This window comes from Streptopelia decaocto (genome assembly GCF_964273445.1).
Source record: "Streptopelia decaocto genome assembly, chromosome: 16".
Taxonomy (NCBI): domain Eukaryota; kingdom Metazoa; phylum Chordata; class Aves; order Columbiformes; family Columbidae; genus Streptopelia; species Streptopelia decaocto.
In genome coordinates, this window is record NC_138671.1 from 4,917,580 (window position 1) to 4,932,942 (window position 15,363).

Consider the following 15,363-nt stretch of genomic DNA (forward strand, 5'->3'; position numbering starts at 1 on the left):
ACAGATTCCGGACCAGAGCGGTTCCAGTGAAACCATTGTGGTTAAAAGTGCTGCAAGTGGCTTCAAATGTGGTTCACGTCAGGTAAATGTATAAGGTAAATGTCCATAAACCTCCTAAACTGCGGGTGAACTCTGCAGAAATTTGTGTTGCTTTTATTGAAGCAATTAAATACACATAAATTCTATAGATTGGGGAACAGGTTGTGAACTGGTGTTGCCATTTGTATTATCACAAATGCATCTGATTTTCGTATAAAGCAAGTTGAACGTGGACCAATCTGCCCAGGACATCAGTGACAAGTGTTGGGCTGATAATCCCGTTTCCCCGAAAATAAGCCCTACCTCAAAAATAAGCCTTAACATGATTTTTCAGATTGCTTGAAGTATAAGCCCAACTCAAAAAATAAGCCCTACTTGCAGTTCATTTAAAAAATCAATTTAAATAGTGTCCAGGCAGCTATACATGTAAAAAAGTCATACGTTTTGGAGCAAAAATTAATATAAGACTCTGTCTTTTTTGGGGGGGAATCAGGGTCTCTCCTACCGCACAGCTGGGTGTAGTGAAATATCTGCCCGTGACCACATTAAACAGCAGGATGAGCAAAGAAGCTGCACCGAATACTGTGATGCTAAATCTTTTAATGTTGCGGTGGTGTGGGAGGATGGAGTGTGGAAGTGGAGGTATTTATTTATTTCTACCTGGTATCAAAGTGTAAGCAACTGTGGTAGCAAGTGCATCTCGTATCATAATTATCAGGTGGAGACAGTGTGTATATGCGTGAATGAAAATGAGTATGAAAATGATCAATGAAGGTGCTACGGGCCTCTTCTATAGTAGAATGTTTGTTATTAGAGTGTGTATTAACAAATCTCTTTTAACGTGCGCCTTTGTGAGTGGTGAGTGTTGACACACTAAAGCCACATCTGTCATTACACAGAAAGTCAGTGACTAATGGGAGGAAGCAAACAGAGCTAGTCAATGCAGAGACAGGCGATTAAGGATGTTGGGATTGACTAAATAGGGCTGAAGAACAGTATTTAAAGAAGAAAAATGTGATTGCTTCTACTTGTAAGCACTAGGTCTGTGGTCAGTCGGTGTAATTTTGCATGCACAGAAAGACCTTTGTCCCCCGGCGCGGTGTTTGGAGCGGCTGGTGTCTGCTGGCCGAGCTTCATCTGCAGGTCACACCGTCCAGTGTCACCAGGAGAAACCCCTGGACGTGTCCTCCGTGCCCCTTCCAGCGCTCGTCTTGCCTCGAGTTTAACCGCAGCTGGTTGAGAGATGTGCAAAACATCTCACACTGAATTTGCCGTGTTGGAGCTGCCCGCTGGAGCAGTTTGCTCACAGTCACCCTCAGGTTGTGCGCTCCTCAGAGGTTTTCTACAGTTGCAGACCGTGCCAGCGCTGCCTACATGACCTGTTTTGAGCTGGCTTAATGTGGTGAGCTTGTCCTGATCGTCCAGATCCCTTGGCAGGAGGCAGAGTTGCCTGGGGTATGTAACCCTCTTAGGCTGTTTACTCACCCACTGTTTGCTGTATTGTTTAATTATCTGAATGCTCCAAGCACTTGCTGGTTGCCAGAACAGTTACCACAGAATGGGCTGGTCCAGCCGGGGTATTCGCAGCTCCAGGGGCCGGTCTGGTGGCATTGATATCACGCCAAAGTGAGAATTCCGTGAATTTTCCTCTCTAGTAGTTACCTTTGTTTCCTTGTAGACCTTGCCAGGCCTGCAAACAGAACGCCAAGCTCTTATTTTAAGTGATTTTGCACTTCTGAGGTGTTTGGGATTGTAGAAGTTTACTGTGACCTTTCTTCAGGTTTTTATTAAACTTTTCCAAGAATTACATTGGCAGGGTATCTAAGGCTATTTTTTTTTTTTAAGGATGACGATCTTGCAATATTTCAGCGTGAACTTCCTGGTGAATGTTCCGTTGCAGTAAGGAAAGGTGCTTGTTGCAAAAATGCTTATCTTGCGAGGTTAATGACACTTTGAATGATAAAGGGAGCACGAAGGGCCAAGTGGGGATGAGGGGAGTGATGAGCACTGATTTCTGGCATTTTTTACTTGCTCTGCTCCTTCTCAGAGGTTTGTAGCCTGGCTGAGGTGTTGGTGTTTGTGCACAGTTAGAGCCAGGGTTAAGTTACTGTCTGTAGGTGTTAAAAAAACCTGCTTCATGGGGGAAGGGGTGGTGGTAATTAAGCTGTGGTCGCCTTGTGTAATGCGATGACCTTAAGCTAATTAAAAGAACTTTTATTGCTTTATTTTTCTTCTGCGCCTCAAGATTCTTAAGGACTGAGTGTTATTTATTACGCTGTAGCAGGCTTGGTACGCACAGTCCCTTCAGCTGGGCTTTACCAAGCTCAAGGCAACTTGGAGTTCAGGTTGAGAGAGAGATAGGAAGGCTGTGGAATAGGAACGGGGGGTAGTTTTTGCTATTACGGGGGCTCAGACATCTTAATTCCCTGTGGAAACACAGCCTAAAATGTTACCTCTCCTCCCTCTGACATTTCTTTCCAGCCTCGTGGGTCACTTCTGAAGGGTCTGTGGAAAGGAACGGGGGAGATAACGCCGTTTTTGGGCAGTTTAGATTCTGTAAGGCTGCTAGGAAGGTTTTAGTCAACAAGATGAGAAACATTGAAAACAATGGATTTGTGAATTCATTGTTTTTCTTCGCACAAACGTCTCTCCGCCTCTGCATGTGAGTCCCGGTGTTGAGCCTGGGACTATCAAAGAACAGTGGTAAATTCTGACGGGTTGTAGCTTACACCATATGTTGCCTGTTTTGCCCTGGATGTTTGTATCGGTGGGAGGATTTGGGACAGGATTTCTTCCAGGATTCCTGGAAGAAAGGAATGTAGAAAGGTGAACGACATTTAAAATGTAAGAATTACACACAGAAAACAAAATGGCAATTTGTTCAGCTGCTTAGCTGGTTTATTTGCAACACCTAAGAGAGGTTTGGGGATTGATCCCTTGTCCTTTTTTTCTTTTTGGAGAGGGGGAAAGCCGCCTCTTTTTCCTAGGAGCACACAGCAGTCATTGTTTCAGAAAGCTGAGAAGCACCAGTCCCTGTTTGCTTCGTAGTTATGGACCATGTAAGCATTGCACAGGTTAATAAACATCTGTGATGAGAGATTAGATATGTATGCCTCCCCGTAGCCATCTTATTTAACTATATGTTTGATGAGGAAATGCAGACGCGACTGGTTCTGTAATCTTGGAGCAGCACTGAAATACAGGGATACAGACCCTGCCGAGGGGTGGGAGCAGGAGCCCTCCGAGGGGCTGCTCCACGTCAGACCCGCTGCGAAGCCATCATTGTCTCTGAAGACATGAAGTTTTCTGGTAGTTTCACCAAGTTTGGGTTTCTTGGTTTGTTTTGTGCGGGGAACCCACAACTAACGAAAACTGTGGTTTTGTAGCCAGGAATTGGATGCAACGGTTCTCAAGATAAGCGCTGCGGCTGAGCGGGGTAATGTCGCTGCTTCCATTTCGCTCCTGTTTTGTGCTTCTTCTCCATCTCCAGCGCGTTGTGAGTCTCTGCTTCCCTCAGATCAGCAGCAATACAGCACATAAGCGCTTTGCGGCCGGAGCTGGTGCTGGAGGTGGCTGCAGCTCTCAGTACCTGCAAGTGCGACTCCCGGAGTGCAGCAAGAAAAGCCACTTACAGTCGCGGCTCTACAGATATGAGTCAATAACATCAACTCTTCTCTGTGTATTTTTTTCCCCACTTATTTATTTGTAAGTTGTGCCTGTGCAAACTTCTCCGTAATGAGAATGCCAGTGTAAGTCTGAGAATCTAAGACTAAAGAGCTAAATTCATTTACACAAGGGGGAACTTTGAATTTGACCCTGTATAGGGCTGCATACAGTTACTTTCAGGTCTAGTAACACCTTCCCTGCCCACCCAAAACCCCCAAGAAAAGAAAGTGTTTCCCAGTTAATGCTGGAAAGAATTTACACAAGCCATGAATCCTGTTTTGTGATATATCAAGAAGCACTTGAGATATCACTAGTTATACAAAGGAGGCACTCTAAAATTTGATTATGTTATTTTCTTTTTGATGCTTTGGAGTTGAACCTTTGAGGTTTTGAAAATGTCCTTGGCATGAAGAACTCATACATGCATACATACATACGTACATATATATATATGCATATGCCTTGTAGGAGAAAATATTTGATCTTACTAGAGACTCGGCTGAGTTCTACACGCAGCAGCCTCCAAATAATATTTAGAGAGGTGGAAAATAATAGCACACTTCCTGTGGAAAGTGTTTGTCTTGCAACCCCCAACATGGGAAGCGACCAGGAGACTTCATACAAATCTGCACCAAAATCACATGTTCAGACGAGGCAGAATTGTGGAAGAATTACTGTTGTGCATGGCCATTAATATGTCCAGTGCTACCAACCAAAATGTGCACGTGAAATTCCAGTGATTTCTTAAAGTCACCGAGTTAACCCGATGGAACCGACAGAGGTTTTGTCTCTTGGTGCTGGTTCCATGGCTGTTGTTCCCTGGTTTGCTTTGGGAAAGCGCAGTTGGTTCTCTTACTCCGGCTCTTTGGCTGGTGTTGGGCTCTGGGCTCAGCCTAAGGTCTGGATCACTCCTGTGGAGTCTGGCACAGCCCCACGGAGTGGAAATGCGGCGCTGACACCAGTTTTAGAAAGCAGATGCTTGTTTTCTCTTCTGCTATCAGCGCTGGCCCTTGTGCAGTTTGTACCTAATTGTTCCTGTTCCTCTTTTTGTGCTGCTTTTCTTTCTTCTCATATGCTCGTGACGTACACGACTGCTGGAGGGGATTGACGCTCAGCCCGTGGTTCCGTTGGTATTTCATTGTATTGGCATTTGGAGGGATTATCCAAAGGTACTTTGGGAGCGTCTTTCGATTTGGGTTTTTTTTGCAGGGTGCAGAAGCTGAGCCCCATGAACAATGCAGCTGATATCAGGAAGAAACTGGAGGTGTAGAAGACGTAGTGGAAATCGCTGGTGATGTCCACCAGGAGACCTGAAGTAGAAGCCACAGCTTAGTCGAAGGGAACATGCACACTAACAGCAAATGGGTGATATTTACATAAATGTTGAACCTAAATCATTCAGCAAACTGCCATATACAAAAGATAAGCATTCACAGATGAGGTAAGTTCTCTTCTCTAGATTCTAGGGGTTGTTTTTTTCTGTAGTCACCGCTCAGGTGATGTTTCTGCTTCTGTATAAAGTATTTCTCAATAAACAGAAAAATCAGGAAAGAAAGGAAATTGTAACTTTTTCCCAATGTGCTGATTCATTCTGTTTACTTGGCAGAACCCCCCGTGCCACTGCCCGTCAATGGATTTTGAAATTAGTGACCTCGTTACACCCCAGACTAGAAAACAGAACAAATAAATAGAGAAATCTCTCAAAAAGCAACATGTTCGCCTCTCTAAACTGAAAACCTGCCTCTAATAGTGTGTAATCAGGGAGAGGAAAACACACAGCGCAGCGAGCGTTATGACTAAGTTGCCTCAATATAAAACATGGCATATCAAACAAGTAATTTAACACTAATGTTAGAGATGGAAAGGCAATACTCAGGCCAAATATATGATACCTTCTCTATAGGCTGCTTATTTATGTGGTAATAGCAGAATGATGTTTGTTTGCTCGTATTCTTCAGTAAAGACCAGGGATGTTTCTTTTCGTAGTGTACTTTTCTTTAGCGGATTTTAGGACTACAAATAGAAGTGGAGCTGATTGTACTGAACGTTGTTTCACCCATCGGCCACTCCTGTCAGTTGGGCAAGACAAGACTGTTTTTTGCACTTTGAGAAAAGTGACTCACGCACTAATGCCAGGGAATACCATGAAATACGGGGCGTGTTGTCATCCCATTCTTAGAACAGACGTTGTGCGGTGCTGCAGGAGCAGGTGCGTCTCGGACAGGCCACTTAGTGGCATTTGCAGCGAGCTGTGAAATCTGTGAATAATTTATTTCACTGGGGGCTATAACTAGCTCCTTGCTTGTCTCCAGAGAAAAGTGAATACGCTCTAGAACTCAGAAAGAAGAGTGAGCAGAAGCTTTTACTATAAAGATTTTGAATAATGTAGAGCTGGTAATAATCCTGATTACAGTTAATTTGTCTAATGGGATGTTTGCAATTCCTTGAGACTCCATAGAGAAAACAAAGCAAACTAGCAAAGCAGTGAAATGGTTCATAGGCAGCAAGATCCTACCACAGTAATTCCTCTCTGTGTCTTTGCCACTTGCAGGAACAAAGCTCTCCTCGCTCCCGCGCCTACCAGAGCTGCCTGCCAAGTGGGTCACTTTGTCACCCGCTGCTGCGGTGACACTCGGACAGCTGCAGAAATGACCCTCCTTCAGCTGTGGGAAGGGGCTGATTGTTCCTTTCCAACTTTCCCTTTTTTATTGCTCCCTTTGCATAACTCACCTGTCTCCGTGGGTTTGGAAACTCCCTCATTTCTTTATGCTCCCAAATAGTTGTCACCAGTGGCTACACAACCGATTTATTTTTTCCCCAGCCTGCTTTAATAGCTTCTGTTACCTGTGAGCGGGGCTCCGATGAGGAGGGTGATGCTCTCCAGGATGGTGAAGAGCCCTAGAGCACTTGAGAACCTGTCCATCTCCACCACGTCCATCAGCACCTGGAAGAGCAGCGCCCCGATGCCGCTCATGGCGATGCTGAGTATGATGCAGTAGACGATGAGGACGCTGAACTCGGCCGAAATGACGCAAATGAAGTTGCTCAGCCCGCAGAGGAGCACGGCCAGGCTGAACAGGTAGATGCGTCTCCCGGTGAAGATGCTGTGTCCTGAAAGCAGCCCTGTCAAAGGTCGGATGAAGATGTTGATGAACCCAATGATGGAGATGAGGAGGGCTGCCCTGCGTTCCTCCACTCCGTTCTGGATGGCGTAAGGCACGAGGTAGATGTGGGGTAACGCAAACCCCATCATCATCCAGGTCACTCCAACAGTGTAAATCCTGTAACCTTTGTTTTGGCAGAAGATGTCAAAAGCCAAGTACTTTTGCAGCATCTGGAAGCACATGGTCATTCTGCTCTGCTGCCGGAGCTCGGGGTGGGGAGAAGATGCTCCGTTGGACAGTTGTGCCCCTTCTGCTGTTCTCCCCGGCTCCTCTGCAGGCTTGGGTGACTGTGGTGGTGCCCCTGACGCAAGCTGGACCGGTCTCATGATGGCTCCACAAACACAACAGTTCAACAGGATTCCTCCGAAGATCAGGAACGTGTTCCTCCAGCCCATCTCATCCAGCAAGTACTGAGAAAGCAGCGGCCACAGCGTGAACCCCAGAGAGACGCCCATGGATGCGATGGCGTTGGCCAGTGTCCGCCACCGCACAAAGTAGTAGCCCAGCACGGTCACTCCTGCCTGGAAGCTGAAACACAAGCCCAGACCTAAAGGTGAGGAAAAAGAGAAAATGACAGCGCGTGATCCCTTTGCGTTGTCGTAAAGGGGGAAAAGAGCCCAAATCCAGGGTGTACCCACAGGTGACTTCACCTGCTACTGAGGCATCTCCTCACCTGCCAGGCTGTACAACCCCAAGGAAATAATAATCGTAAACCCCACACAAGGATGTTGTGCATAAATTAAACTACTTGATTTGTTTGCTATACTATATATACTGATCTAAGCTGACCGTTGTCTGGGGCTTGCTGCCATTTCTACAGCTGTTATGGAATTGTTCATTAAAAACTTGTTTTTTTATTATATACCGCATGCAGCAAGCTGTGCTGTTCTCCTGACACTCTCATCAAGGCTCAGGAAATTACTTATTGTTTTTCTCTCTATGCAGTGGACGCAGTTTCAGCTTGCAAGATCCAACAGGACTGGTCCCAAAGTAAGCTGGCTGGAGAAGTTAATTAAAGAGCAGGAGTTGAACAACAGTCACACAGGATAAATATTTGGAAAGGAAAAGTTCCCATCTGTTACTTCTGTTCAAAACGAACAAGTTCTTTTGTTAGAAAAAAGATATCTCCACGTTTGCCCAGATTGGGAGTGGTGAAATACAAGCCCAGGGAACTCAAGAAGGATGTTGTGCCAACACATTACATTCCAAGATTGAAAAAAACCCAGCTCCCTTATTCAGAGACAAAAGGCCGAGAAGATACTAAAAAGACCAGACATCCTTGCTCTCCATTTCGCCCCCTGGAGACCCGTCGCTTTTTCCAGAGAGAAACACTTTCCAGTGAGCTCGGCGGGATGAGGTGTGTGTTAAAGGGCTGGGAAGGGCAAGTCCATCTGCTACAGGATTCCTGCTGCGCTCTGGGGCTTTTAATTTATCCCGTTTCACAGATGAATGGAAAAACGTGAGTGCTTAGTTGGGGCTCTCGCCATTTCCCACCTCTCAAGTCCAGCACAGCAGCTGTTTTCCCTGCTGTTTTTCCGTACGTACCGGTGATGAATCCGGCTGTCAGGTAGAGCTGGCCGATGGACCTGCAGAAGGAGCTGGACACCATCCCCACGCCGCTGAGCAGCCCCCCCAGCATCACCGCGAACCGGCAGCCAAAGCGCTTCACCAAGATGCTGCAGAGGGGCCCTGCAGGCAAAGAAGCCAAAGGGAAGCGGTTAGGGAGGAAAACAATACGTTATACCTGCTGGACTGCTGCAGTTATCAAATGATTTAGTCTGGAGACGCGGAGGATTGTCCCAGCAGCTCGATGCAGGAGGGAAGCCAGGAATAGATAATGCATTCTGAGATGGCCCCAAGTGCACAGTCAGCTTGTTGGCTGAGACTCCTGTGATCTGCCTGGATCTTGGCCATCGAGTAGGATTCCTGAGCTTCTCGGCGATGGATTTTAGTCAAAACTCTTGGAAATTAAATGGAAGTAGGACCTTCAAGCCTAGTTCTGTTCTCACACGATATAAATTCTGGTAATGATTTGAAAAAGCAGAGTACTTGTATTCCTATGCCTCTAAAGAAGAGATGCTAAGCGGGGTGATATTCCTGTTTGTGTATTTCTGCTGTTATTATACTGTGTTTTTCAAATATTCTGCTGCAAAATCTCCTAAACTGCCCTTGCTTTCCTGCTACCTGGGTGAAACACCTTGCAGGAGAAGGCAGATTGACTCTGAAATATATCAAGAATGGGAGAAAAACAGACGTTGCTAGGGAGGATTATTTGAAAGTGGCTGCATGGGAAGCAATCTCAGCGGCGGGGAGCAGCATCCAAGGTGCAGTTTGTGGAGTCCTGCTGCTGCTGAATGTTGTATTCCCTGGAAAATAGCAATATGTTCTTGTCAGCACAGCTCTCTGCACGTGTCTGTCCTGCAGGGCCGGGTGGGTTTATCTGTGTCCACTTCCAAGGGGACCCATGGACACGAGCACGTCCCAGTTCCCACCCGCACAGCCCCGGGACAAACGGGAGAGAGACTCGGGTGCTTCTGATGGACAAAATCCTGGATTGTATTGTGTACATAACCTGGGTTTTTTGTGTACATACATTGCTGGCACGGCTTTACTGGGAAAGAGTTATGTTGTTTCATCAGAAAATGCAAGGAATAGGTGCAGAGGAGTGTATTTAAGGTCAGTTAATTCTTTGATTTTCATAGACTTTTGGTGTATTTGATGAATTAAATTATCAGTTTTTAATGCCATGTAGCATCCTTCTTTTTGGGGTAGGAAAAGATGAGTTCGGACCTGCAGACCATCGGTGGGAAACGCGCTTCTCCCTGCACACCCTGGCAGGATGGGAACGTGCCGTTTCTTTTCTCATTCCTCTGAGGTTCCTCAACATTTTCCAGGTTTTTTATTTGCTATCCTCTCTGAACACTCAAGGTGATACAAACAAATGCAAAATGACTGTAAGGTTCAGGATCGGGAGTCAATCAGTGTAGGGAAAAATAACCCGTGGCTTTTTTGTGACCTAAATCAATGCCTGGGTTTGAAATAAAATCCAGACAGTCAAGTGAACAGTGGAACATTATTAAAATCCAGACTGCAGCTGTCTGTATTTTGATCTGCTTGGGAGATTTTCACCTCAGACTCCAACTGGCCTTTGAAAAAGTGTCCAGCAAGCTGGCAACTGGTTTATTTTCCTCCTGCTGAAAACATTAAGGATGGTACTTCTGTTTAACCAACTTGAGTAGCCAGAAGTCATGAATCGAACACTCCAAAATGATGAGATTAGCTCTAAAAATTGTAAGGGTTTTTAATTATTTGTTCCTGTTAGCTTGCTTTCTAGGTTTCAAATATTATTTCTCGCTTGCCTTTGCAAAAATATTTGGAGCAAGAACCTGTAAGAGCCTGAACTTTTGCATTTCCCATCTTGGAGACGGCCACGGGATCCCGAGAATTCTTGAGTGATTCTTATAATGAAATAATCGTTAATCGCTTTTACCTGGGAGCACAGTGTGGGTAATGAGATATGTTTGGCTTAACGAGCTATGAGCTCTTGTTTGCACTGTGCCCTTCCCTTCGCCCCGCGGAGCTGCCATCGCCTCTCCTGCCCAGCACCGCTCTGAGCACGGGCTGCTCGCTCCATCCCCGCTCCTGGTTAGCAATATATATATATATATATATATATTTTTCCCCTTCAGCTCCTCAGAATTAAAAAGAAAAGAGAGAAAAAACAGAGCAGCACGTTTAAGAGGCACAGGTGATACAGCAGAACGCAGTGTTGGAAAGGGCTTAAGCGCGGAGGTGAGGGATGTAACTGGAGAACCCGAATCAAAGAGAACTTGGCCCGTGGCAAAGGAGATCAGAAGTTGCAGCAAAAGCCATATATGCTTGGCCTGAGAGGGAGGTGGGTTTTTGTTTCCTTTTGTTTCTTTTTCTGATTTATGTCCATGTTACAAGTGCTCCTCTACTGTAGCAATAGGAGATCTAACTGGCAGGCAAATTAACAACTCTCTTGTTAATTCGCTGCTTATGCCCTGATGTATTCTGTTAGTGAATATAATTAACGAGGCTATTCTTTCCTTGCCTAATTTATAACTTTTGGATTTGTTTATTGGCTGTCTTTATATTACCTTTTACTGTGGTTCTCAGCCTCCTACGAAACAATTACTTCATTCAAGATAGGATAATTAGTATTTTCTCGCGGGTACTGCCAGGCTTGTCCTTCCTGGACGTGTTGGGACTGAGCTGCTCCTGAGACCATGTCGCAGAGCCAGCAGGTCCCGCCTGGCTCCTTCCCGCTTCCAAATTCCAAGCCCCAAGGATACTGCCTCATTTCTGCGGAGCTGCAGTGATAATTCCTCCCCTCGTTACTTCCCCCGAGGTCTCTCTCTCCATCCACACCTTGCAATTCTGGACCAAACTGCTTCTGCTAAGGTGCAAACTCTTCTCTCCCATGCCTGGTGGCCGTCAGCCAGGGGATGGAACCTGCCACAGCCTTCACATCAGCATAACTCAGGCCTTTGCTTTATTTACTTTTTTTTTTTTTTTGGAAGGGGCAGGTGTGAACTCGGGGAGCAGCCCAAACACACGGTGTCACTGGATGCTTTGCTTCTTTTGCCTGGTGGGTTCTGGGTTGTCTGTTTATCAAATAACCCAGGGGTTGGACGTGGAGGGGTCAGCAGCGACGCCAGGGCTGCTTATTGGGAAGCCCTTGAGCTGCTGTGGAAATATCCATCTGGGGACCCTGTCCTGTGCAGCTCCCACTTTTTCTTTGGGGGGTAAACCAGTGATTCTCTCCGCTACCTGTAAAGCGCAACCCTCCTTCCATCTCCTGTCTCCTGGAGGTGCCGCCTGACCCACGTTCAGCATTAATCCAGCTGTGCTCATGTCCACCCCAATGCCCGCTTGGGTGCGCGCTCTGTACCACCACCAAGGACTTGCTTTTAACGCTCTGCCCCAGCTCGCAGCCTCAAGGAGTTTGGCTTTTGCCATCTTTTCAGCTGTGAAGAACACGGTTGTCATGTGGCACACGGAACGAGATGCGCTCTCATGGACAGAAGATGAATCAAGAAAGCACCTGAGCTTCAGCGCTACCTGCCAGCCTATTGAAAGAGATGCTCTGGTTTAAGTTTTTGCTGGTCTGGAGAAGTTGGGCAGAGAAAGGGATTCACCTGCTTTGACCAGGGGGCTTGGCTGTCTCTTGGTTGTGGCAAAAGGGAGCGTGATATCTGTGGACACTCAGCTTTGGACTGTGTGACCCAAGTGGCTTGGAGATGCTGGAACCCCAGGGAAGTGGTGGAGCCACCATCCCTGGAGGGGTTTAATAGACAGGTAGATGAGGTTCTTAAGGACATGGTTTAGTTCTAGAGTGAGGTTATGGTTGGACTTGATGATCTTAAGGTTCTCTCCCAACCAAAATTATTCTATGCTCTGCACTGCTGATCCAGCCAGTCTGCTCAGACCTCCCAGTCCCTTCCACCACCTGCCTTAACGAAATGCCAAAAGTGCCCTCGTCACGGCCCCTCATCAGCGACACAACCACAGGAGGTGGTGGGGGACATTCCCTGCGGCGTCACTTACCACCTCCGTGCAGCACGGCCACCATGATGGACGGGAACCACGACGTCTCGCTGTTGCTGGCCTGGAACTCGCGCTGGAGGTCGGTGAAGAAGACCCCGATGCAGGGGGGGTAGCCCAGTGTCATCCCCTGCAGCAGCACGGTGGCCAGCAGGACCATCCAAGCCCATCCCTGGTCCTGGGGCTTGGCAGCTCCATGTCCGGCTGCTCCTCTTGGGGACATGGTGGCTTCGTTCTCCTCCTAAGCCTGCTGAGGAAGGGAGCGCAGCTACCACGCAACCGTCACCCCAGCCAGGGCACCTTTGGAGAAGAGCTGACGCTGTTCCCGAGGCTCAGAGGCACCTTTCGCAGCTGACACTCCAGAGTTCTTGCTCTGCATTTCTTCCAGCACCTCCCTTCCTTCTCGCTGCGGGATCCTTGGCAACAGATTGCTTGAGAAACAACAGCCTTTCCCCCTTTTATATTTCACAAGTGCTGTGACCGCGGCCAGGTAGGGAACAGGACCACACCTCCTCCGAGGTATGACTTGGCTTTACCGAGTTCCCGCCCGTGTTTTCCCTTTCACCTGCTTTCATCAGATGGAGTCCCCTTGCTGGCAATTGCTAAGGTCACTCAGCCCTAGTGCTGAAAAGAATAAACGCTGCAAATGCCAAGAAAAATAGAAACACATAGAGCTTGCACATTGCAGCAGAGCTCGGCGTGAACCTGGTAGGAAAACTGCACCTACCTACAAAGTGCTGGTGCTGAAAAAGCGCTGTTAAAGCTGTTAATTAAGTAGGATCTGGTGATCGCAGAGAGGCTTTTGCTTTACCTCTGTTTAGATCTAGAGCTTCTTCCGAGACATCCCAGTTTCGGTTTCTTTGAGACCGGCAGCATGAAACATACAGCGACAGCATTTCCCGTCCTCTCCACGTGAATAAACATGCATTTTGAAAAAATATTTTTGGCAGCCGGATGAGCTCAAAAAAGTTCCCCTGAGGTCACTGCGCAATGCAGTATTTATTTAACACTCAAATAGTGGTGCTTTTTTCCCTAGAACAGTAGCTACAACGGAGTTTCGTGTGCAGCTTTAAAAATGAATCATAGTTAGATCTCGCTCGTTATTTCAATTCGCCATGGCGGCACTCTCAGAAAGTGAGTTCCGAGCCTGGACTGAGAGCGGAACCGGCCGAACAAAGGGCAGCGAGCGCGGGGCTGCGGCGGCTCGTCCCTGCGCGCAGCCCGGCCCCCGGTGAGACGCTGCTGCTGCGGCAGCGACTAAAAGCTTTGATGAAGTCTTTTGCAACATTAACCTCAGCATCACTCCTGTAAACAGGGCTCTTGTGCCGGCTGGATCGCCGCCAAAACACACACGCAAAAAAATAAGAGGGAAAAAAAAAAGGCCGGGAGCAGAGGGGGCCCGTGGGAAGGGGCTCTGAGACGCAAATTGTGGCGGGGATGCTCAGCACGCTTTGGTGCTTTGTCCACTTCAGCTGGGCACAGATAATGCAGCTAATTCAAGTGCTTGTCTCCCTGGTGTGAATTAGCTGGGCGACAGCCTAAAAACCTCTCCCCGGCAACAGCAAACCTGCAAAAAGAGGCAGGAGCACAGCTCCCCACCGGTCCCAGCCCGGCCAGTGCTGGGGTTTGTCCAGCGGCAGATTTCTGGCTCCTCTCACATCTCACGTTTCTCTTCTCAGTGACAACCAATGATAGGATAAGGGGTAATGGGTACAAACTGGAACACAGGAGGTTCCACTTAAATATGAGAAGAAACTTCTTCCCGGTGAGGGTGGCAGAGCCTGGCCCAGGCTGCCCAGGGGGTTGTGGAGTCTCCTTCTGTGCAGACATTCCAACCCGCCTGGACACCTTCTGTGTAACCTCATCTGGGTGTTCCTGCTCCATGGGGGCTTTGCACTGGATGAGCTTTCCCTTCCAACCCCTGACACCCTGTGATGCTGTGATTCAGTGATGTCCCCATGTCCCTGCTCTCCAGGGAGGACCCTCATCCACCCTCTGTCTGCAGGACACCTCGTACCCCGGGCACTGTCGCTGTGAGGACCTGGAGATGTTCTACCAAGCAGCACACAGTTCCTCGCCACCTCCTACCTGCCCGAAGGTAACAGAACGAGTTTGTTCCAGCGCTGGCTGCACCGAACAGCAAAAGCAGAGCAAAAACCTCACTAAAAAGAAAAAAGAAACCTTCCCGTGGTAACCAGACGGGATGGATGGTGCCACGGCTTTTGTGCTCAATGTGCTCAGGTGACCTGGTGTCGAGCAGCGAACACAAGTGACCAGGGACATTGGTGGAGCATGGGCAGATTTCACATACACGTGATGGTCTCTCGTGACGGTGTTGGGAACGGGACTGAAGTTCACTGCAACAGCCACACCTGCAGACAGTGGCTTTTGTCGGGAGCAGGTCAGCCTGTGCAGAGGCGCTTCCCGCTGCCGGGTGCCCTGGGTGGGACAAAGGGGAACAAGCTGCTGGTTTCAGGGTTTCTTTCCAGCTGCTCTCTGCCAGTCACTGTCTGCCCCAATGAGCTAATTATCCTTTGTTCAGGTCTGAATATTGCGTCTTCTCGTTCCAGCAGCCCCCAAGACACCAGCATTCCAGCCTTCTTGGATTCCCCAGCTGTGACGGAGCAGCCCTGGTAGTTTTTTGTAGCAGCAAAACCAGGAGTGCTCACACACTGATTCTCACGGCTTTTTCTGTGCCTCAGTTTCCCCCAGCCGTGAAGTGGGACGAGCAGCTGCTGGATGAGGCTGCTCCCTGCAAGGGCAGGCAGCCCTTTATTCCGAGATACACAGGGTGTTTCTGTAGCTCACCTCCTAGGAACAGCTGGATATTTAGCCTGCAGAACCGCTGCCCCAGCAATGGGGCTTGGAGGGATGTTGAGCGCCCGGGTGATGCCTGTGGCCTGCGAGCAGGAGTGGAAATGAAGAA

General features: G+C 48.0%; 1 protein-coding gene across 2 annotated transcripts; it reads right to left on the minus strand.

Moving 5' to 3' along the window:
- Nucleotides 1-2,847: 2,847 nt before the first annotated feature.
- On the minus strand, nt 2,848-13,946 carry SLC16A5 (solute carrier family 16 member 5). Of its 2 annotated transcripts, none has more exons than XM_082066819.1 (4): nt 12,441-13,946; nt 8,415-8,558; nt 6,550-7,397; nt 2,848-5,015 (listed from the first exon to the last, which is right to left on the minus strand). In XM_082066819.1, exons 1-4 carry the CDS (start codon nt 12,605-12,607, stop codon nt 4,774-4,776), a joined length of 1,401 nt encoding a protein of 466 aa, XP_081922945.1. In that variant the 5' UTR covers nt 12,608-13,946; the 3' UTR covers nt 2,848-4,773. The 2 variants fall into 2 exon arrangements, with proteins under 2 accessions (XP_081922945.1, XP_081922944.1); XM_082066818.1 differs by having other exon boundaries at nt 6,550-7,416.
- Nucleotides 13,947-15,363: the final 1,417 nt, after the last annotated feature.